This window comes from Chelonoidis abingdonii, chromosome 1, assembly GCF_003597395.2.
Source record: "Chelonoidis abingdonii isolate Lonesome George chromosome 1, CheloAbing_2.0, whole genome shotgun sequence".
Lineage (NCBI taxonomy): Eukaryota > Metazoa > Chordata > Testudines > Testudinidae > Chelonoidis > Chelonoidis abingdonii.
Window position 1 is genome coordinate 124,841,655 of NC_133769.1, and position 25,185 is coordinate 124,866,839.

Genomic DNA, 25,185 nt, shown 5'->3' on the forward strand with positions numbered 1-25,185 from the left:
AGGTCAGAAATTTGAAAGAGTTCCCATTCTAGGTTTGGGATTGGTGGGGGGTTGTTGTTTTTTGTTTTTTAGAGAATTAAAACCTTTATAGTAGGCCAGATTACTACAAACACAAATTCGGCAAGGTTTAGAAGCCAAAAGGCTCAATGAGTTGCAAAACCAGGACTTACAAAGATTATGTAAAAAAAAATTATCTATTAAAAGTCTTTGCTAAATTCTTCTTCTATATCCTTATACTCTTTCCTCTGCATTTTCTGAGCAGATAGTTCTGATGATTGATTATAAGTATTCTTAAATGAATGTACAATTTCAGACATCTGACAATAAGAGCAAGAAATTTCATGGTGTATTTTAGTGGTTCCATTAATATTATTATTTCAAGAACACAAGTGTTCAAGGCACTCTACAGACATAAAAGAAGATAAGGTCTCAACCTTGAGCTTTCAAGCTAAACCATTCAAATGTAATGCAAACAATAAAAAGTGTAAGCAGACACCACCACAGAGGAGCATAATCTTGGAGGGCAAAGCCAAAGAAGTGGGTTTGAAAGAGGAAAAGGAGAGTGTTGAAAGAGAGTGTTCCAAGCATTAAAAAGGTACAATGTAAGAACTATGACACGAAGGGAGGAATTAGGAAGGGGAACATTGATTGCCTAGTGCACAAAGCAGGCATGATAGAATTTGAAACCAGAGACATAGGTGGGGGCAAAGATGTGTAGAACCGTTCCTTAAAGAACATTTTCTAGCACTGTATCCAGGCTAGCTTTCAACGTTCCTAGGGAGTGCTGCTCAACAGGTGCACTATACAGTTTTATGTGGGGATTCACAAATTCTTATTACAGAGTTTATAGTTCTGCTATAGAAACAAAATAAAGAGCTAAATTTTCTGTTCATATATGTGTTAAGGCTTAAGCTTCCTTGTGCCATCAAAATACAACCTTTCCAAATTCCCTCAGTCCCTTTTGTCTCATCTTATTAAAGGTCCTGTAAAGATCTTCCTTTCCATTTGCTGCTACAGGAACACAATCACAGCAAGTATTTTAGGGGATGGAAATGGTGAGGCCCATGTTATTTGAAGATGTCTGAAGTTTCAGGCCTTCTCAAGGAGGCTGCCACTAAGGGAGACCTGAAGCATTCCAGCTGCAAATAGGATAAAAAGGCCTGGTCTACACTGCGGGGGGAGGGGATCGACCTAAGATACACAACTTCAGCTATGAGAATAGCGTAGCTGAAGTCAACGTATTTTAGGTCGACTGCCGCCGCTCCCCCATCGACTGTGCTTCCGCCTCTCACCGCAGTGGAGTACAGGAGTCGACGGCAGAGTGATCGGGGATCGATTTATCACATCTACACTAAGCATGATAAATCAATCCCTGATAGATCGAGCACTGCCTGCCAATCTAGTGTAGTGGCCCTGGCTGTAGTAAAAACTGTAGAGGGGAAGAAAAAAGATTATTATATTTTATAGCCCTGGAACCAGCCACAGAGGCATCCTTGAAAATTTCTGGGGGCTGCAGTATATCTTAGAAACCAAGTGATTCAGTAAAGTGAAATGTAAACAAGATAGTACCACGTGGAAATCTTTTTCAGCCACTGTTTTTCTGTGATTCATACAGCTTTCTTGATTTATATTGTTGATTCCAGACTCTCACGTAGTATGTAAGCTTCCTAAGAAGGGAATCTGTAGTGAGGGGGAGGGGAGCAATTAAATATTGCTGGTGGTGGTTTTCTAGTTATGTAACTCTTTATGCTGAGCCAACTAAATGGGCTATCAATTCTTCCTAAGTTTAATGTCACCAATTGCATAATGATAGCTCTGTCAAGCCTCCCAGCCTATTGTTTACAGTTCGTCCATTACAGGAGCAGAAGCAATTCATACTCCAGAAGAGGAAAGTGAGGCCTGTATGTCTAGCATAACTTAGCCAAACAGATACAGATTGAGGCATTTTGCATCAATAAAACACTCAAGAAAAAGGTCTTGACTAGGAAGAAAAAAATCTATTTAATGGCTTATTATTTCCCTCGCACTTCATCTGTGTTTAGCAAAGTGAGGCTGGAGGGGGAGGGAAAGGAATACGCACCATTCTGTTATCCTCAAAGCCACAAAAGAGGCAATAGAGCCATTCTGTGGCAGCTCCACAGATCACAGGATCTGCAGCTTTTGTGCCCCACAACCCCTATGAGCAGGGGGTAGCCTATATATTTCCATAGTTGTGGGCTCACCACCTTTGCCCAGACTGCTCCATAGGTTCCAGAATCCTGTGCACATGCTTTCCTCTATGCAACAGAAGTGGTGAGGGCAAGATGCTTGCATAGCTTCAAAGGAAAATAGCTTCATGAAAGTAACACTTAGGGTTCCATATTCACTTCCTCAGAGTCACTTCCTTAACAAGTTAGAAGATTTTCCTAGCTCCCAGCATTACATTCTCATCCTAGGATCCAGAAACCAGCTGGGTTCATTCTGCCTTTTGCGTCATGACAGATAACTATTCTGCCATCTGAAGTTAGCTAAGCCATGAAACAGAACGGAACCTAACTTGCTGTTCCATAGTAGTAAGATTTCTGTGCTGCTAAGAAGTAAAACAAAAAAATTGCCGTAAGATATAAAAAATTCCTCTTACTATAAAATCCCTTTAGTATAGGACCCAGTTTGCTTTGAGGAACCATCTGTTGCCCTATATTCTATGTCAGAAGGACTGGGACCTGTTCACCATCTTGTGTTAGAATCCTGAAGCACAGCAGAGTTGGATCTTGACAACACATTTGAAGGATTAGAGGGCAAAGGCCTTATGGATCCATGCCCTCATTGTAAAAAAACGCACTGAGACATTTGCGTAAGCAGATGGCATGTGGCAGTTCCTTTATTAAGTTACAGTGATAAATGCAGCTTTCCACCTTACAGAATCATCTGGCATCAGGACACAAAAGATACAGAAGTGTCAAGACTGCCTTTCTCATTTTCCCTTTTGTTTTTTTTTCTTTTTTGTGGTGCTTTTCAATGATTTTCTCTTAGATCAGTGAGCAGATAGCTACAAGTAGCTTTCCAAGGGTCTCTTAGTAGGGATTTTTTTTTCAAAAGCTGTATGTGATGTATCTGAAAGGTGCTGGATTGAAAGCCTTAGAAACTAGAGGTCTCTATTTATCCACAAAGCAGAAACACCACAGGCAGCAGTACTGCAAGCTTCCCCACAGTGTGATTCAATCTGCTGTGGAAGCTGCATCACTACAGGTTGCATTAAGTGGCACCCTTGTTGGCAATCTGAGGAGAAAAATCCAATGGGCCTGATTTTCATGGACGCCAAGGCCCTTTTATACTGTTTCAGGTATGTAAAGAGACCTTAACAAAGTGTAAATTTAATTGAAGCCCACTTTTAAACTGCTTCCACACTGTCAGCACAGCATAAAGGAATTTTAATATAAATTAAATGAAAAGGTCTGGACATTGAAGTCACTCCTAGCAGCAATCTCACCAGCACCAAAGCATAGTTGAGGTAAATTGGAAAGCCAGCTTGGAAGAATCTTACTGTACCAGTGTTGTAACTGTGTTTGCCTTAAATCGAAGACTTAAATGTCTGGGGTTGTCAGTCCAGCACCTTTCGCAATACTGAATTCACTAAAAATAATAAATGAAACAGCTGATAACGCAGCTATCCATAGTAGAGTTTTTTGTTCTTACTTGTGGAGTGCTGTGACGATTAGCTTCTCTCAGAACTCTGTCACCAAGACTTTTGGAGGCAGCAATGCTTGTGTAATAATAGTGTGTGTTTGTACTCTTGATCTTACAGCACTGACCCTTGGAACAGCTCAATTCTGATGGCCATCACAAAAAATAGGTCCTTCTCGACCTCCTATGCGATGTCTGCTACAAACCATCTGAATTCCAAAAGGCAAAGCCGACAAGGTGAACAGCTATTTCTGGTTCGATGTTTATTATTTAACTAAGCTTGCTTTCTCTAAAGCTGCAGTGTACTCTGGGAACTTTTATGATTGACACACACACAGCATCTTTTGCTTTCCGTCTACTCTTTCTCCTCACCCACATTCCCGTAAATTAGACTTCAGTTATTTCCATCATTTAAAAATACAGTGATCTAAAATGCTACAGCTTATAGTAGTGTTGCTGTAGTGTTTTGACCTTTCCATTATAAAAGTTGTTGGTTTCTGTTCTATTACTTCAGTGATCTATGTGGTAAATTCTGCCTTCAGTTACCTCTAGGCAATCTCATTGATTCCGGTAGGATTGAAGACCAATTGTATCTCATAACATACTCATTAAACTGACTATCTGTATATTTTCCATTGTCGTCTTCCAGTTTGCCTGGTTATAATAAAGCATAGAATTTGTCTTTGTGGGAGATAGGCATAGGCAGCTAATTGTCCTTATCATACAATTAGATCCAAATGACAAGACCATTTTAACCTATATGCCTTTCTGTCTGTGATGGAAAAAGTCTAAAAGGCCTTTATTGATGGTCAAATGAAATCAAATGCACATCTGCCAATTTGTGAAGCACAGTTCTTAGACAAGATTTCAAAAATCCAACTAGTTTCAGAAGGTTCTTTTAAAAAAAAAAAAAAGAAAAAAAAAAGAATAAACCTAGAAATTCTTTTTCTAACATTGTAGTGACAGGTGATGTTACATAACATCTTCACTCAGTACTGGGAGATTTCCAGATAATGTTTTAGCCAGAAAAAAAAATAGGAAGATAGCTGATGATAACATTTACAATAGAACAGTTTTTTTGAACTCATCAATGGTCTGTAGATGGCTATCTTACCTACTTGTATTGGAGTCCAGGAGAATGTTTCCCCATGCTCTCAAGCACCAAATAAAGATTGTTACCATGACTTTTCTTGCTAAATCAGCACCTTTGATCTGAAATTTTCAAAAGCAGCCATTGATTTTGGTGCTCATTTTGAAACAATTTGGAGCTGTTTTTCAGAAGTGCTGAAAATCCGCTGATCAAAGTGAAGTATGTGGGACCTGTCTTCCTGGCCTAATGTTGGGCCCCAAGGAATCCAAAATTAGAGACCATTTTGAAAATATATCTGCATGTTTATTAGATCACCTTCAGCCATGTTTGCTAGAAGAAATTGTTTTTCAACTTCAAGCCTGGAGCAAACTTTGATAACTCCCCTGAGATGGGTGGGCCGAGGGACTCACTGCTCTAGAATATTATGTCATGCTTGGTACAAAACTGTGTTACAGCAGCATAGCAGATGCATTCTGGGTAGAAGTAAAATATCTAAAAAATTTGGCAGCCATCCAGCTGTCAGGTTAATTACATACCTGAATGCAATGCAGTGATATTGCTTACATACAACGCAGGATTTCTAACTGAATTTGTTTAATGCAGAGCTATTTGCTTCACTTCTTTGGGAGGAGCGGCAAGCAAAGGATATGGCCCTTTGGATAAAATGCAAAGCCAAGATCCTTCACCCCTAAGAGCATGAAAGATCCTGGAACTTTTTGCAAGAGTTAGGGGTGTTAGCTCTGCTGCTGTGGGAAAACTGCAGTTTAGCTAATTACAGACTACATACTGCTTGCCGAAAATTTCCTTTGCAGCATTGGATGCAGACTTCTGCTTTACTTCCTGACCTAAGCTGTTATATAGCTGCTTTGCGCTACTATGTCATTCCTCAGAGGCAAAGAGATTTCTGTGTAGACTGCATGTATACAATATATTAAGAACCTGGGTGCCCTTTGGGCAAAGAAGTGGTCAGATACCACAGTGATGAGTTAGAAGTGGAAGTAGATAGATATCACAATAACAGAATAGCAGTTATAAACAAAGGGATAACACCAAGATGAGAACCTAAGAGATTAAAATAACAGAGATGTAATTTTGAGCTCCTTAGAGAAGAAATGTGCTTCTACCCTGGTACAGAGAAAAATGGTGGTAACTCAAATATTATTGTGTGATAACTGACAGCAAATTTTGACTTTTGAATGGTCACCATTAAAAAAGGTTCCATATTTTTACTCCTTTAAAGTGATAGAGGACATCAAAAAGACATATTGAGGATATGTGGATTTCTAGAAAGATGCAAACATCAAAAGCCTTTACTGTTATGGTTAATGCTTCATAATCTTAAATCAGAATTATTTTCTAATTCAGAGATGACTGTTTTACCAAAAATATGTTTATGTAGTTTGGCACAACACAAACATTCAAACAAGTAAAAATAACATTTTCTGTAGACCTGAAAATAAACATGATAAAAAAACCTGGGTGGTTGAGCATGAGAAATATGGCTTAGTAGATCTGAAAGCATGACACTCCTTGTAACCTCAGGTACAATTTCCAACCAGGTTGACTCAGCCCTTCACCTTTCTAAAATACACACGTTTATGTCCTTGCAGTTTATTGTTCATGAGTCTTTTGTATGAGACTTTAAGGTCTTTTCTGCTGTGGGTGCATCATGAAGAGTAAGGGTTTACCCCAATGGTCTTGGCTCAGAATGTCTCCATGCCTCCTTGTAATGGGGGAGTGGGTGTAGTATTGCAGTGCTTTTCTTGCTTCTGGCTCCCCCTGCTGGCTTACCATGGTGGGTTTTGTGTGCCTTGGCCCTCCAGCCAAATCGCAAAGTCCAAATGAACCCATTCCAGGGTTTACACCACTCTGCCTGTGAGAGGTAGGGAAACCTGGGCCCACCCACTATGCTGAGGTCCAGACCAGGGATCATATAAATAGCATCTACACACTGCTCGATTCCAGTTTGTTGCTGCTTCTTCCATGGGTCTTCCCTACTGGGCCTCTTTTAGCTTCACCCTTATCTCAGGGTTAACATTCTTAGATCCTCTCTCTCCCTGCAAATCCAGCTTAAGCAAATTAGCCAGGAACTTGACCTGATAAGGCCCTGCATCTCCTTTTATATGAGTCTGCTGGGCTCTGATTGGCTGCTTCCTTAAGGTCTCTCTAGATAGGCCTAGAGGACCCATCTTCACTGCTTCTTTCCAGTTACTTTGCTGCTTCTTGAGGTGGGATGTAGAAGGACCACAGGGCCAACTGTTGGGAGCCACAGAGGCCACACAAACCCTGTCACATCACATCTGTGCACTGGTTTGGGTGCTGCACTTCATTCCAGAGGTGCTCGCCTCTGCGCCACAACTGAGGCAACTATATCCCAGTGGTGCTTGAGCATGTGTCTTCTCTAGTTTCTAAAAATGTTGGAATCCTTTAAGATGAAAGGATAATATATTATCCTTATTTTAAAATATTACTGTTTGGCTTGTCACTTACCTACTCATACGTAGAACTTTGGGTTCATTACAAAGGCAGATAAGCATTTTTGTCTCTACTTTATAGATGGGGAAATTGAAACACAAAGATATTAAATGATTTGCCCAGAATCAGACAGTGTGGGCAGAACCTGGAATAAAACCCAAATTTCCTGACTCTCAATCTGTTTCCATATACTCTGGACCATGCTGCCTCCCCTTATTTTCCTACTGTGTTCTTTCATTTGTATATACTGCTTGTATGCCCTTACGAAAGGGGAATATACCCTAAACATGTAAAGCTAGTAGTTGGCATAGCTCTATTGAAGTCAATGAAGTTTTTCTGATTTATGCTAACAGAGTCCTCACCCTGTGTGGAGACTTTTTTTGTATTGCTCTGTGTATTTTGGAAGTAATTATCTCTGCATACAGTGAATTGATATATCTGTATATTGACTTCTTTGAATTGAAGAAACTGTTTTCTCTTGCTAGGTATCCCACCAAACATTTCACCTCTCACATCCCCATGCCATTCACCTATTCAGGGAACCCCAGCCACCAGTCCCACTGGCAAAACCTCTTCTGTGCAATTTCCAGACCCTACTGACACTGACACCAAGCAGACCTTGAAACCACACAAGGTTTTAACTTCTACTCAGAGCGCACCAGACCTTTCGGAGCAGATTATGGGCCCCCCTGTTATCTGTAGCAGGTAAGATGTTAATCTGATACACATCTGCTTGTTTTTCCCTTTTTCTTGATTTACTTCAGCACAGTATATTGATATAATTTTCCCCACATTGAAGCAGTTCACTGTACGCCAGTAATGGTTTAGTTCAATGCTACACAGTATTTTTAAAGTTCAAAACAAGTAACGGCAATTAAAAGCTTTTACTTATGTTGAGTATGTAGTCTGATTTATAGACAATCGATCTGTGATTTTCTTTTATCTAAGTTTTCATGTTAATGAAATGTGTTTTTCATGCCACACTCTAGTCACAATAACACACACTTTGGGGTCATGTTCCAGTTTTTCAATATACAAACCTTATTTAAGAAATAACAGTCAGCCACCTAGGATTTGGAAAAGTACAGACCAAAGATCCACAGTGGGTCAATTTTTCTGATGCTGGCAAAAGCTTAAATGTTTCGGATAAACTATTGTACTTGAAATTCAAATGGACTATCCATCCTCCTCTCCCCTGTCCCAGGTACATTTTATAGTTGTGCCCAATGTATTGCTGCCACACTAGCTCTTTGCCTTTAGTATTTTCAAAATGCACAGTTTCTACTATGTTACACAGTACCTGTAACTAGCACAGTACTAGATATCATTAAACTAAAGTCTGCATTGCTGTGGGCTTGGCCTCAAGATGGACTGAATGGATTATATCCTTCCAGAGGTGGAGACAAATACACAGAATAGTAATGGTAGTTAATATTTTAAAGATGCAATTGCAATGAAGATGTCTGTTGCTACTGCCAAATATTACAAAACAATGTAGTAATACCATACTTTAAGTGATGCTTAGTTGCTCTAAGAGAACACAGCTTCTAATTTGGGCGGTCACTACCTGGAAGTACTGTTGTTTCATGTCTCCAAAAAGACTTAGTTGAAGTGAAACATGAATAATGGACTCAGCAATGTGTGTGCAATGCAACACTGTGAGAAATTTCAGTATCATGGTGTGAAGTGTGTCAACCATGTTGGAGATTGGCATGAACACAGTCAAGTTCATCACATTGCTAGTTTTGATCTCAACAGTTACATTTTTGTGACCTGGGGTCAATGAGAAGAGAACACGCTACAGTAGGGGTCTCTTTCACTTGAGATAATGTTGGATTAGATGGTAGAAAGTGTTGACGTGCTAGCTCAGTGCCAGGGGTTTAGTTCGTTCATTTCTTGAAAATTGTCATTGTTTTTTCTGACTGATTTATTCACATGATTTTAGATGAGTGCTGTTTTTAGTCTGTTGATGGAGTTTGCTGTGTGTGGAGTTAAGTGGGGACACTCAAAGCTGAGGCTGCGAGTAGTTACTGTGATAAGTAACTACATTGTTGGCATTTAGCAACTTTACCTGGTTTTTGAAACAAAATATTTAGGTTTTGGAATAAACATATCGTTAAACTCAACTGGTACCCTGGCCAAAAATATCAGTGTGGTCAATGCAAATATAAATGCCATCCATTAAAATACTAATAATAAATATAATCATTACTGAGAACACTGTTGCAGAATCATCAGTAACAATAACAGTTTACTTGTTACTGGTATGCCGATGTCACTTGTGCAGATACAAGCTGAACCTCTAGCACATAAATAGTGTACCCACTGCTTACATAAATATAATATAGAAAAAAACAGCTAAAGGAGACAGATTGGATTATCCCAAAAGAAAATGTCACTTGGAGTTGGTTGCATCAGTAGCAGTAACAAATTTTCTCAAGCCTGGATATTCAGAGTGTAAGCTACTATGTGTTCGTGTTATATGAGGTAAAAAAAGGTGAAAAAAAGAGTCCATAATTATACATTAAACGCAAACAAAAAACTTACAAGAGTTAGTAGCCCTGCTCTCTCACACTGACCAGCACTTATAAGGCTGCTGCTCATTGGAGACTGGATCCACAGTCAGATGAAGTCAATGAGAAGACTTCCCTTGTCTTCAGTGTGCTCCAGGCCCAGGAGATTAGTGGCATATATTCAGCACTTGGTTTTAGTTCTGCTTGTCTTATACTCCACACCTGAGTGAAGTGTATCAGGCTAGTTGGCCATAAAACCGTCCAGCCAGCTTTCCTAAATGCTGTAGCATCACAAATCAATAAGTCATTTAACATCATCCACATTGTCCAATTTTGTGGCCCTCATTATTTGGACATTTACCTAATTTAAATTTGATAAGCATTTTTAAGTGAGATAAAACCGATAACGTACATAGGATCTCTGGTTTTTTAACTTAGGGCTTGTCTACACTTACCGTGGATCGATGCTGTAACGATCGATCCACAGGGGATCAATTTAGGGGGTCTACACTTTTGCAATCATTAAAAGATTTCCCTTGCCTCCAAGGGCTTTGGATCAGGCTCCAGGTTTCCTACAGACTGTCTTAACAGTGTGCTCACTTTTGCCTTCCTTTGCACTCTGTTTTCACTTGATATCCCTGAATTCAGTGCTTAATTTGTGCCAGGGCTGACCCCTGACACCTCTAAGATTGACAGTTCATAGCTCCTGCATCTTGGGGCTTGCCATGTCAGTTATGAACGTAAAAAAATTGCTTTTAATAGTGTAATTGTGTTATATTTTCAATTTGCTCTTTTATATTTGTAAACTTAGAAACTAATAAACATATTTTAAAAAAATCATATTGGGATGGGATTCACTGATATGATATGCCTCCTTTGCACCACACTGGCAAGTCAAGCCGCTCTAAACCCAGCTTAGCTGGCTGGTTAAGCTATGTTTATGGCTGCCTTTTGCAATACTGGCACCCAACAAAAAAATCAGAGCATTCCTGTGAATTTGTCCTTTGACTGCGCAAAGGACTATAGATTATATGGTAGGGCATAATCCTGTACTAGCAGCAAGGATGAAGAAATGGTTTAGATGACTTTTCCTGTGTAATTTACATGATTCTTTAATGTTCATGTTCTTTGATATTGTGTTCCAGCTGTGGCAGACCGTATAGCCAAATAGGTTCTGGCACTGGAGCACTAGACAGAGGTGATGGAACAACACGTGGCCTGACCAGAACAGGTAATTTTCTGGTTGTAAAATCAAGCAAGTTGTTCCTCTAAAATATGGTTGTTGAGGGAGTGTGTAGACACACTTGTCCTTTTATTTATTTATTTATTTATTTATTTATTTATTTATAATACAGCAGTAGTACATAGGTGATATCACAGGAATGATGTTTGTATTTCCTCTCCTTTGGAACAGTAACAGTCCTAGGCCAAGACCATCCCCTTAAGATATTCTCCATGCAACGGATGGTTGTGAGTGTCTGGAGGTGTCAACTGTTATTTCAGCAGCCTCCTCAAGTCCAGGGATCTGCAACAGAGAAGAGGGTGGGTGGAGATATATTCCTGGCCCTGCCAATTTTGTGGGCAACCTGCAGAAGGGTTAATGCAGCATAGACCATATTCATGTTACCACGGAGACCCTTCTGTGCCAGGAAATCCCTTTCAAGGCATGGTGATTCTGGCAGGCCAGCTCCATTGAAGCCATGTTATAGCTATGTCTACACTGCACACCACTGGCAGCACTGTGTAGGATATGTGTAGCTGCACACCTCAGTGAAAAGCAGGCTGTATCCACACTGCATTATGTAGCTACATGTGTCAGTGAAAGGCTCTGGCACGAGGAAGGCAGTAGGGAAAGGCTCTGAGAGCTCCCCCCGCTACAGCCTTTCACTGTGGCAAGGAAAGGCTCTGGCAGAGAGGAAGCAGCATGGAAAGGCTCAGCAGCAGGGAACTGCCAGAGCATTTTCCTGTTGCTGGAGTATTTCCATGTGGTAGGGAAAGGCTCCTGAAGCGGGAAAATGCTCCAGAAACAGGGAGCTGCCAGAACCTTTCCCCACTGCAGGAACATTTCACTTCTGAAGTAGCAGTGTAGATGTGAGAGGCACTGCTTGGGCATGTAGAGGGTCGTGTTGGGTATATATCCAGGTATATATACCCACAGGGTTCAGGCATGTCTTTATTCTACTCATCTCAGCAGTGTCTTATTGTCTTCACTGCTATTTATGCCCATCTGGGGGGGCATATAGTTTATGTACTGTACATGCTGCTGAAAGGAGTGTGCAGTGTAGAGGTGAGTTAGGGATGGGTACAGGCATGTGTCTGGCCTGGGAACTGGACACGCAGCCTCCACAATTTTATAACAGTCAGAGTAATTAACCGTTGGAACCATTTATCTCGGGTTGTGGTGGATTCTACATCACTGACAATTTTTAAATCAAGAGTGGGTGTTTTTCTGCAAGATCTATTCTAGGAATACTTTGGGGAAGTTCTGTGGCCTGTGTTGTACAGGAGGTCAGATTAGATCAAGGGTTCTCAAACTGGGGGTCGGGACCCCTCAGGGGGTCACAAGTTTATTACAGGGGGGAGGGTTTGCAAGCTGTCAGCCTCCATCCCAAACGCTGCTTTGCCTCCAGCATTTATAATAGTGTTAAATATATAAAAAAGGTGTTTTTAATTTATAAGAGGGGGGGGTCACACTCAGAGGCTTGCTATGTGAATGGGTTCACCAGTACAAAAGTTTGAGAACCACCGGATTACATGATCACAAAGGTCCCTTCTGGCCTTGAAACCTATGAATATAGCAAAAGTTAATGCCTCAGTAAGGTAATTGTATGTTGATTTCCTCTCCATATTAGATATCCAGAAGCTGCACATTATGTAGCGTTTATTGTGTGAGTGTTTACTCACGAATTTTAAGTGTAAATGATTCAGTAACATATAGACCCTGGAAGTTGCTTTTCAGGCTATTTATCACATCATTTTACGTGGTAATGTTGTTTTGAAGGATACAGACAACTCAGCAGTATTTTATTCTATCAGTTTTTATTTTTACAAGAGTTGGGATAAAATAGGCTTTTGGTAATCCTATAACTTTTTCTATCCAGAAAAATATTATTTCTAAAATTTTAATACTTTCTTCCACTGCAGACTTTTCTATCAGCCGCTGTTCTATCTGTCAGCTTCATTTTCCCATCTAATTTACACATCAAACTGTAACTCTTGCTCAGGATCTAGGAAGTAGAATATCTGTATATTTATATCTAGTCATGAAGCTAAATTCAGCCTTCAGATGTAGGTGCTTGGGGTTTTCAGTAACTTCAGGGAGAGCCGTATTCATCCCAGGGCAGCACGTAGTCCATATACTGTAAAAATTATTGTGTATATTAAAAATATATCATGTGTGGCACAAAATATTTATAAAGAGGAATCTGAATAAGCTCTGCATTAACTCAGTTTTAGAGGGTTAAAAATATGCAATAAATGTGGTCTCACTCTGTCACCTAATTTGGCCCATCCTAATGTTAGTCCTCAGGGTTTCCTCATTCTTCATTCTGTGGTCCCAGTTTTCAGACCCTGCAGGGGTACCTCTTTCAGTGCAGTTAAATAGACTGTCAGATTTCAGCCCTAGCCACGCAGTACGTATGTATGTGAGTCAGAGATCATGTTGGTATTACTCAGATGGTCAGAGAGAGTGCCTTTTAGTTGGGTCTTACAGTTCTCATAACAGTCCAATTTGCATTGTAGATGATCCAGCTCAAGCCACCTCTGACTATGAAACCAACAACAGTGACAGCAGCGATATTGTACAAAATGACGACGAGACAGATTGCTCTAAAGACCCAATGCGGAAGGGATCTGTCTGCAGAACGTACGCGCCTGAGACTATCATATTGCACCCTTTAATACCACCCGAGGTAGTTCACAATTGCTTTAAATAATGCTTTCATACTTTATACTAATGCACCTCAAGACATTGGGGAAAGAATGATGCAGTCTAAAGACCCTGGACAAGATTTTCAAAAATAATTGCATAAATTAGGGTCGTGTCCACATTTATGTATCTTTTAATAGGTGATCTGATTTTCTAAAGCACTAAGCACTCATTCAAATCAGTGGGAGCTGTTGAGTGCTTAGCATTTTTGAAAATTTAAGCCACCTATTTTGATTCCTAAATATTAATTTAGGATTCTAGCTTTAAGCACACATTTTTGAAAATTTTGCTTGTCAGGTATGCAAATAATCTTGTGTATGTTACCGGTACAATGTGCACAGTCTTTCTGATTAGCCATGTAAACACTTTAATGGCCTAGTAAACCTTGTAACCTTATTTAGCATATACAGTGGTCACCATTAAAAAATTAACATATGCCAAAGCGTACTACAAAATTATTATAGTTATTTCCTGTATTTAATATAGGGAAAGACATTTGTACCTCATATACCATATACTCTGACACTAATGTTGGTATATGCTGATGTTTCACAGGACCACTGTAGTGAGTTGTAAGTTTGGTTCAAACGAGCAAGCAAATGTTTTAATGTTTAATCAAAATTTTAAAGCCCCTTAAATCTGTGCAATTAGACTAAAAAACTCTCACAAGGACAACATTTCTAGCAATCTCTGCTTCTGGTCAGAGCTGAATATGCCAGGAGAAGAGATTTTTCTGGATGTTTTTGGGTTCTTTTGTTTCCACTTCCAGTCATTACTTGAAAATGAAGAGCTGTGAGAGAGTAAAGAGTGGGAGGCAGGGAAAGGGTAAGACTTCTTTCAGATTTCAAAAAAAGTTTCTTTTCAGTGTGTCTCTCTGAGTGGAACAAGGGAGGGGTTCTTATTTTATTATCTCTGAATGTTACTTTCACATTTCTATTGACTGTCAGACTAGCTTGGAATTTGTTGCCTGAATCCTGTTGTTAGTCTCTAGCAGTCCACAATATGGAAATAACAAATGAATATGTTTTCTTCTGCCCAATGCAGGTTCTACAATAAAAGTGAATGACCTCTCTGCAGCTGTAATAATCAGACACTGATCTTTCATTTCCAGGATTACCTATCAATTCCAGCTTAACAAAAATTATAAAGTAAAAGGGCTAAATGAAGATATAGTGGAAACAAGCGTATTCAATGAGATGGCACCTGCTTACGCCAGTGGTTAATTTTGGCCCTAGATTTATAACGCTTTTACCTCTTTAGTTTGACTTTTCATAAGTCTGTGATCTATCAGAATTCTCTCTTCTGATTCTTGGTGCAGGACAAACCTATCCTTGCCCCAGAGCCTCTTGTCATGGACAACTTGGACTCCCTTATGGATCAGCTAAACAATTGGAACTTTCCAATCTTTGATTTGGTGGAAAAAATAGGAAAGAAATGTGGTCGGATCCTCAGCCAGGTAAGAAGCATGTTTTGTACAGGCAGGTTGGATGTGCAGTCCCAGTGTGCTGTGTGTGCATAGACTGATACAGACTAAAATAGAGCTTTAAAAATGTGATGGGCCCTGTAAGTTACAGCAGCACAGGAACTGGGAAATCCTGCCATAAAGTTCCATGATAGCAGCAGCTGACCTAATTCCACAAGGTCTCCTTCTACCACCTTCTCCCCCAATCTTGTCTCTTAAAAGAATTGTAAATGCATACTGGCCCACTGTACCTTCAGCTGTGACTCAAAAAGCTGCTGCTGCTACTATCTTCAGGTTGCTGTCTTGTGGGATTTTGCATTGAGTCTATCACATGAGGCCACAAAGAGGCAGCTGACCGAAAAGAGTAGGTCTGGCCTTCTCTTACATTGCAAATCCTAGTCAAGCCATACATGAGACCAAGATTCATGGAAAAAATCTGGTCCTACTGTCTTGCCCCTGTACCTCACTTTTAAAGAGTCAACATGTTGGCAGTAAATACTTCTACTCTACCTAACAAAGATCTGAATCAGGTGGTGATAACCTGCTAAGGTTACTTTTTAACTGCCAACTTTTCATTTGTTCCTCCAGGTAGAATGAAGATGCTGACACAATCTTTATTTACACAGTACAATTGACACCCCTATAATTATCACCACTTTCTTGGCCTGGCTTTCTTCTCCATCGTTCACCTCTTGATGGCACAGAGACAAACTGGCCATTTTCTCTTGTAGTGGGATAATGGTTTAGTCAACAGGGGAAGTGTATAATGTATATTTATGACACAACCCCAAAAACAAACTGGGTTTTGACTGATAGAGTATCTCTTTACAAAGTAGTATGTGCGTGAGGCTACTGGAAAGCAGTGACTGTGTTAATCAAGTTTAACAGTCTTATATTATACATGCAGAGGTTAAGGTGCTAACCAGCCCTCAGTGTAACAAGCTCCAATTAATGCTAAATCAAGTCCTGGTCTCTTGGTTGTTGATGATTATTCAGCTGCATATGGCTAATTCAAAAGCCAACCAGGAAAGATGATTAATTAAATTCAGAATGACATTAGGATTTACTCTGTGAGCTGTTTCCTTGTCAGCAACCCCAGCCTGTACTTCAGCATGTCACAGCTGTGCAAAACCAGCTTGCCAATATTCTGGGTTCCTTCTAGGGTAAGAGGAAAGCCTGCGCTGTGTATTGGTGATCATTTAGAAGGTCCTACAATTAACAGAATATAGAGAGTAGAATTTTGATTCTATATCTTTTTGGTATGTGTTACAGCAACAATAAGGCCAATACATAGGCTTTTCACTATATATTATTGCTATTTTTCTGCCTGTTTTTATACGTAAACATTTCTCCAAGAAACACCCAACAACTGGGATGTAAACAAAATCTTTTGGTTGTGCATATGTATCTGTATAGCACTTCTTAGCAGAGAGAGAGTATGAAATGACCCACTTCCTGCAGCTGTTTTCCCCTGTTGTCCCCACTTCTCAGTAATCACTACCCTTCACCACTGCCATTTTTGTTTTTCCCCCTTCTGCTTCTACCCACAGACCTTGAGTGCTCAGAAAACCTGCTTGAAGATGTCATCACTGTCCACACCATGAGTGAATGTCACCTGCCAAAGCCCAAATAGTGGGGCAGGGTGAGGGGCAAAGATGCAAAATGAGGGATATGAAAAAATCAATCTGAGGTGCTTCAAAAACTTGGAATTAATTTGTTTAGTATAAACAACAGTTGTATCCTCAACTTCAGGCTTCAACATTTCTGGTATCAATAATTTACATTGACATTAATGTAAATAGGATAACCCAAGAGCAGAGTGGCACAAGATTAAATTTGGGTTTAAAAATGAAGATGTCCCCCACTAATAAGGAAGCAAGGTGACTGAATGAAATGAGTTATTTTTTTTAAAACCTGGGAACAGGTTGACTTTCTGATGTGTAATTTATATCAGAGTATGTCTTTAAAGTGGAATGAACAAAGGCAAATAAATGCATCAGTGATTTATTCTCTACTTTCCACAATTAAATAGTCTCATCTTTAAAAAAAAAAAAATAGAAAGGAAATTAACAAGAGGAATTAACTATGCATGCCGCATAATCCAAAATTTATGAGGTGGAACAAAGAAGAGTTGACATGTTCCCCCAGGCGGGTGTTTGGCTTAGAAAGCAAATGCTGGCCTAGCATTTTTAAGGCTACTTGAGATGTCTCTTTCTTATTTGTGGAATGTTAAATTGATTTACCCACTATATAAAAAAGACCCCACACAACTCTAACGATAAAAGCATTCTTGCTAAGTACAATGGAATGCACTTAAATGCAGCACAGGCAAACCTGTAAAAAAAAGGGATAGAAAGACCTTCACAGAAAAAAAATCTCACTTCAGAATGGAACAGCAAAACTCTCCAATTGAAATTGCAGCTTCCCAACAAGACACGGAGCTACATAATGCCTTAATTTATGCTTATTGCTCTTCTAATCATAATTCCTGTAGGGAAGAGAACAGTTTGCTTTAGAAAGGAAGGTGGAGTAGGGGAGCTTGGAAAAAAATGTATAGTTTGAAGTGGAAGCATCTCTCCTTTGACCATTACCAAACTGCAAGTGAATTAAAATGATGGGCCAGGGTTCAGATTTTAGGAAAATCTACAGTATCAAGGTTCTGAAAGCATTGTAGCACCTGCCTGGTTGTCCAAATTTTTGCATAAGTACTTGTTCGGTTTCCCATATCGTCTTGTCTCAGATTTATTTAATCTTGATGCTGATGGGAACCTCGGCTTCTAGGTTCCTGTACAGGGGAATGTATTTATTTAGCTGTACACAGCATGCACAGCTACTGTTGGGGTGGGCACTATCCATGTGCCTGTAAAAAGTAATATATAGAAGATGGTTATACTGAGCAACATGTGAATAATGAGTTCCCTCTTTGAAAGAAACGACCATTAAAAATCATTTCACTGGAAGCATTTTTGTTTTTGTTTTAACAGATGCTAGAAGCATTTGATTTATAAATTATGCATTTAAGCACTACGTTTTTCATAGACGGGAGGAAAAAAGGCAGAAGGGAGGGGAGAGGGAAGTAACACCACTTGCTAAACAAAGGGCATGTGTTGAAATTTATTTATTCCTAAGAATAAAAAGTGTACTGAGCATGTTGGCAGTATGGCACATACAGCTGTTCTCTAACTAGGAAGCCATATGCAGTCAGGACCAATGGTTATGATAATGTGTGATCCATAGCGCTAAGCCAAACCATAAGAATCTGACCTGATCTTCAGCTTGATGAAATTCCCCTAAACCCCAAACACAAGCAGAAGATAGGAAGAAAGGAGAAGGTGTTGCTTAGTAAGCCAGGGTGTGATTGTCCATCACGTGATGTGTATTCCTGAGACATGGCAACATTTGCCATGGGAGGAAAAAAGTCAAAAATAAGTTTATAATAAAGACTGCATAACAACTAAAACAGCAATAATTATTTTGCCAAAGTATCCAGATTTTCTGATGCCCAAGAAGCTATAAGTACCAGGAAATAAATGTCCCTTTGCCTTGTTCTTTCATTCTTTCTTGTGTCTGAATGCCTTGCTTGGCTGCTTATCCTTCTTGGTGCCTGGAAGAGCAGATCATTTCTCTCCAAAAAGCTGCTGGAAGCTAGATACCATTCACTTCCACTCCTTCCCAGTCCAGTCAACTTCTTCAGAATTATTTTGAAACCTTCCCCTCTGACTTAAATCACTGCTGGAAATTCAGAGGGGAAAAAATAACCTTCTTATAAGGCATGCAGTTTTTAAAAATACCTGCCTAATAGTGGTATGAATCAATAAGATTAAAATCTGCAGATTAATATTCTACCATTCCTCTTTTCCCACAGGGGTGTGATCCAGGGCAATAAGATACAATGAACTAGATAGACAGTAGCAACTAGTGTCTTTTCTTTCCTGTTTTTTGTTCCTCTCGCCTTCCATGGCTCAGTGATCTAAGACTAAGGTTTGAAATATCTCGTTTCCTTGTAGCTTTAAGTTTTGAGTCCTGGCTGGGTCAACTCAGCCATGATCCAAGAGAGGCAAATGGAGTTCCATGCTGTTTTTGGAAATCGTGGGCCCTGCTGGTCAAGCTGCCTGCACAGTTCTGGCTGCTACTATAAGGCATAAAGAGACAAAGAGGGTGAGATAATATCTTTTATTGGACCAATTTCTGTTGGTGAGAGAGACAAATTTCTGAGCTGCACAGAGCTCTTCTTCAGGTCTGGGAAAGGTACTAAGAGTATAACAATTAAATTCAAGGTTGAACAGATACTTTAGCATAAGTAGTTAGCACAATTCCCAGACCTGAAGAAGAGCTCTGTGTAGTTCAAAAGCTTGCTTCTCTCATCAACAGAAGTTGGTCCAGTACAAGATATTACCTCAGCCACATTGTCCCTCTAATAGCTTGGGACCAACAGGGCTACAACAACACTGCATATCCTAGGGCATAGGTAGAGGTAGCCTGTTGCTCCCCCTTATAGGGTTTTGCCTAGCTGATTTATGCAATGCATAGACCCACTGGCTATGCATCTGGCCTAACCATAATCCTCCTCTCTTTAGAGAGCTGCAGATGCCTGTCCTGAGCAATGTTTGCTCTAATTTTCTCTGTCCATGTGCGGAATGTGCACCACTAATAGAAACAAAAAAGCTAGATATAGAATCATAGAACTGGAAGGGACTTAGAGAGGTCATCTAGTCCAGTCCCCTGCACTCGTGGCAGGACTGATTATCTAAACTATTCCTGGCAGGTGTTTGTCTAACCTGCTCTTAAAAAATCTCCAATGATGGAGATTCCACAACATCCGTAGGCAATTTATTCCAATCTTTAACCACCCTGACAGTTGGGAAGTTTTTCCTAATGTCCAACCTAAACCTCCCTTGCTGCAATTTAAGCCCATTGCATCTTGTCAGACGGTAAGAAAAACATTTTTTCTTCCTCCTCTTTGTAACAGCCTTTTACATACTTGAAAACTCTTACCATGTCCCCTCTCAGTCTTCTTTTTTCCAGACTAAACAAACCCAATTTTTTCAATCTGCCCTCATAGGTCCTGTTTTCTAGACCTTTTATCATTTTGTTGCTCTTCTCTGGACTCTCTCCAGTTTATCCACATTCTTCCTGAAATATGGTGCCCAGAACTGGACACAATACTCCAGCTGAGGCCTAATCAGAGCGGAGTAGATCAGAAGAATTACTTCTCATGTCTTGCTCACAACCCTCCTATTAATACATCCCAGCATGATATTTGCTTTTTTTCCCAAGAGCATTACACTGTTGACTCATATTTAGCTTGTGGTCCACTATGACCTCCAGATCCCTTTCTGCAGTACTCCTTCCTAGGCAGTCATGTCCCATTTTGTATGTGTGCAACTGATTGTTCCTTCCTAAATGGAGTACTTTGCATTTGCCCATATTTAATTTCATCTTATTTACTTCAGACCATTTCTCCAGTTTGTCCATCTCATTTTGAATTTTAATTCTATCCTCCAAAGCACTTGCAGTGCCTCCTGGCTTGGTATTAATATATATTAATATATATTTTTTAAAAGTTACCATAGAGATAGTTACTCCAGCCAGGACAGGTTAGGCATTTTAGAACTTACTACTCAAATAATTAAATTTAAGTGTAAGAGAGAAATAAAAATTAGATCAGTCAAAAAGTTAAAATAACACACTTTGAAAGAATAAAATTATAGAGAATATATGTGCATTGCTGGAAGTACGAAGAAGTAACAACAATAATACAAGTATATGTTGGGAGGTGAGTGTGACAGTGTGTGTGTAGGCTGCTGGGGAAGTTTCTGAGATGCCATGTGCTGTCTCCTTAAGGCACTCACTGAAAGCTCTCCTGCTCCTGAGTACCCTACCTCTGCAGAGATAGGGTACATGGGCTGGGGGGGTGGCATAGGCACCAACTTTCCTGGCGCTGGTGGATGCTCGCCCCCCCGCCCCAACTCCACCCTTTCCCTGCCCCCCCCGCATTCCAACTCCTTCCCCAAAGTCCCTGCCTCAACTCCGCCCACTCCCTGCCCCTATTGGACCCCTTCCCCAAATCCCCATCCCAGCCCCACTTCTTCCCCGAGCGTGCCACGTTCCCCCTTCTCCCCCCTCCCTCCCAGCCATGTGAAACAGCTGTTTTGTGGTGCAAGCGCTGGGAGCTAGGGGGAAAAAGCAGGCACGTGATGCACTCAGAGGAGGAGGCGGAGCGGAGGCAGAGGTGAGCTGGTGAGAGGGAGGGACGGCGGGCGGGGAGCTGCCGGTGGGTGCTGAGCACCCACCAATTTTTCCCCATGGGTGCTTCAGCCCCGGAGCATCCACAGAGTCTGCGCCTATGGTGGGGGGCGAGGGGAGAGACAGAGTGTGTGTGTATGTGTGTGTGTGTGAGAGAGAGAGAGAGAGATTGTGTGAACTTGTTGCTGGGGAAGTGTCTGAGGCGACGTCTAGACTACACGCCGTATCGGCGCGTTAAAATCGATTGCTCGGGGATCGATATATCGCATCTAATCTAGACGGGATATATCGATCCCTGAGCACGCTTATATCGATTCTGGAACTCCACCAACCCCAACGGAGTTCCGGAATCGACATGGCAAGCCGCGGACATCGATCCCGCGCGGTGAGGACGAGTGAGTAAATAGATTTTAGATATTCGACTTCAGCTACGTTATTCATGTAGCTGAAATTGCGTATCTAAAATCGATTTTACCCCGTAGTGTAGACCAGGCCTAAGGCACTCACTCACCACCCGGAAGGCTTGTTCAGACCGCAGCAGCCCTCTCCTGCTCCAAGTCCTAAGCCTTGTCCTCTCTCCCCTGCTCTGTGGAGGTGAGGTAGAGGGGCGGGGAGGGACACCCTGACATTAGCACTCCCCTTGCACACACACCCCCCACTCTGCACAGCCAGCAGGAGGGTCCTGGGAGCAGCTGCAGGAGCAATGTGGCTGCAAAATAGCGGCAGGAGGGACACCTGAACACACGCTGCCGGATGTGCACGGCTCTGCTAATCAAGTGTGTGGCACTTGAATCATTCCTGGGTGACCGCACAGCTTAGAGGGAACACAGGTCTTTGTTGGCGCGCACACAGGGTTGGAGAAACCTCCTGTGTCAGTTTTTGTGTGCTGCTGACCCCCGTGCAACTTACTGTATTTAAGATGCTCTGGGGCCTTTTCTGCGTGCATAAGCCTCATGGGATTTTGATAATTTTTTTGTAAAGCACTTGGGTTTCCTTAAGGACTAAATGCACAGGGTAAAATTTTCAAAAGTGCAAGTGAATGGGCCTAAGGCTCTTATGTCCCTAAGTCACTTTTCAAAAGAGAATCAGGTTCCTAAATCAGTTAGGTGCTGTTTTTACCCAGAGAATACATGTAAAATATCATCCTCTCTTTTTCTATTTCCATTTCCATGCTCTTTCTTATTGCTGCACCACAGAGGAGGAAGATGTTGAGGGAAATAAAAGTAAGGAGGTATTAGGTATGGGGTAGATTGAAGAAAACTAGGAAGCAATCGATAGGGTAGGGAATTAGAGAACAATAGAACATAGAGAAAGGTGAGAGAGAGCAATATAGAGGGGGTTGAATAGTTAATGACCTATCACCAGACTAGCTTCTTAGTGTGACTTCCTTATGTTCTCTGGTTAGAGCAGGAGTAGGCAACCTATGGCACGTGTGCCAAGGGTGGCACTTGAGCTGATTTTCAGTGGCACTCATACTGCCCAGGTTCTGGCCACTGGTCTGGGGGGCTCTTCATTTTAATTTAATTTTAAATGAAGCTTCTTAAACATTTTAAAAACCTTATTTACTTTACATACGATAGTTTAGTTATATATTATAAACTTATAGAAAGAGATCTTCTAAAAACATTAAAATGTATTACTGGCACGCGAAACCTTAAATTAGAGTGAATAAATGAAGACTCAGCACACCACTTCTGAAAGGTTGCTGACCCCTGTGTTAGAGAATGAGGAGTTCATGTAGAGAAGAGTAATGCAGAGAAGAGTAATCTCCTTTTTTTCGCCATTCTCTTCCTGTCCCCAGTGGCAATCAGAGATTTTAAGAAACATGTTTTCTGTTCAGGGCAGACATGCCCTAAACCTGACAGGCGCCTGGAACTCTTACACTAACATTGCCCTGAGTCCATCACATCACCCACACTCCTACTGCCTACAGTTAGCCTCCAGAAGTGAGATGCATAGGGATTTTCCATTACCAATCTCCAGTTGCCATTGAAGCTCAAGCTACAGAAATGGCTAAGAAGTTCTCTAGGAGCACTCTTTTCCATATTTGGTGTCCTTAGTTTTCTAAATATCCTATAACTCAAAAAGACTTGTATCCCTCTTTTAATGGTTCTGCTATATATTTTTGTCTTGTTCGGACTCTGAATTCTAAGAGGGATAGTCCAATACTTAAAGTGCTGGTCTCTGCACTGGAATAGCTCTATTTCAAGCAGCTCTGATGTGTCCTTTACAGCACTATTGCCAGCAGTTTCTGTGGCTTTGGCTTTCATTGGCGTCGCCACTCCGACACTGACCAGCATTACCACCACTTTTCTGGGTACTAATATTGAACATGGTACTGTTGGCACCGTATATCATTCAAGTAGCAGCCAGTCAGTGCAGAGGTGCTACCACCAGAAGCACAAGTGGCAGACACTTGATAACAGAGAGATTCCTTGTGTGTGGAGTCAGAAACTACATTTGTGCACTCTCTGCTGCACCCTTTGACTGGTCACCCTTTCTCCTTTTTGCTAGAATCATTCAAAATTAGTCCACGCAGAAATTCTAATTGATAAGAAATTCCTAGTGTAAAACTTGACGATAGTTCAGATTGTAAATTCATATCAGTTATTTTAAAATAATTGTAATTCTCTAGGAAGGCCAGATATTCAGCACACCACTGAAGTCACATGCAGGATGCTTGTCACTCAGTGTTCAATACCTCTGGGAAGGTCTGAGACAAGAGCTGGTAACTCAGGTAGATGAGTTACCAGGTATGTTGGGCCCTGTGTGGGGGGCAAATTGGGCAGGAGAAGTTAGAGGAGCCCCCCTCGTGGATGCCCAGCCCCCTCCCAAGGGTTTGGGACAGACTTGTGGCTAGCAGCCCTGAGTTCAGTGGGAAGTCCAGATATTCAGAGTTTGTTTGTTAAAACTTGGGTACACCACACCCATCAGTGTAGATTATGGATCCCAGTTCATACACGTGATATGCTGAAATACGCAGCAGTTGATAGACAGCAGCTTAATTTAGGTTCAGTTGTGCTATGTTGAAACAAAGGCCACTATGATTTGGAACTGCATATGCAAAGTGTCTCCTCTTGATACAGCTTTGGTGAGACCACACAAAGAATGCAGTATTTGGTTCTGGGCACCTCATGACAAGAACAATTAATGAAGTGCTGGAGAGGCTAATTTCAAAAGGGAAGTTGGAAGAACTTAACATAGTCGTTTCATTAGGTCTCATTGCACTTTGTATAAAGTTGAAATTTGTTGTCGCTTTCAAGCTCCTACATCATATGATAGCTGCTGTCTGCCTCGCTGACCTGGTCTCCTATTATATTGCCCCAGCAACTTCTTCACTCCACTACTGCTACCAGATTGAATACCCTGATTGACTCCTCTTCTAAAATTCTCTGTAAGAATGCTCTCTGGATGTCTTCCCTACTGAAAATTCCTTCCCTTCAGTCATATCCCTCCTGAAAACTCACTTCTTTCATTTCACCTACAAGGTTTACAAAAAAAAAAAAAAGTGACATGATTTATTAGACTGACTTTTTATTTGACATCCTTGGCTGCTTCTTTTCCTCTCCCTTAAATGGTTAGGCAAAGAGCAGAACAATTGGCATTGCATACTCTTTGGGACAGGCTATATGGGGCAGATTTGCAGAGATTCATTCATAGACTCTAGGACTGGAAGGGACCTCGAGAGGTCATCGAGTCCAGTCCCCTGCCCTCATGGAAGGACCAAATACTGTCTAGACCATCCCTGAGAGACATTTATCTAACCTACTCTTAAATATCTCCAGAGATGGAGATTCCACAACTTCCC

At 40.9% G+C, this 25,185-nt stretch overlaps 1 protein-coding gene across 1 annotated transcript in view; it reads left to right on the forward strand.

Annotated features, from left to right (window-relative positions):
- The window catches only part of PDE3A (phosphodiesterase 3A), a 393,181-nt gene that overhangs the window by 335,894 nt on the left and 32,102 nt on the right, over window positions 1–25,185 (forward strand). Inside the window, exons 5-9 of the mRNA XM_032796048.2 lie at window positions 3,785–3,900; window positions 7,714–7,933; window positions 10,887–10,972; window positions 13,483–13,652; window positions 14,988–15,125. Coding sequence (XP_032651939.1) covers window positions 3,785–3,900; window positions 7,714–7,933; window positions 10,887–10,972; window positions 13,483–13,652; window positions 14,988–15,125 — 730 coding nt within the window. The remainder of the gene's footprint in view (window positions 1–3,784; window positions 3,901–7,713; window positions 7,934–10,886; window positions 10,973–13,482; window positions 13,653–14,987; window positions 15,126–25,185) is intronic.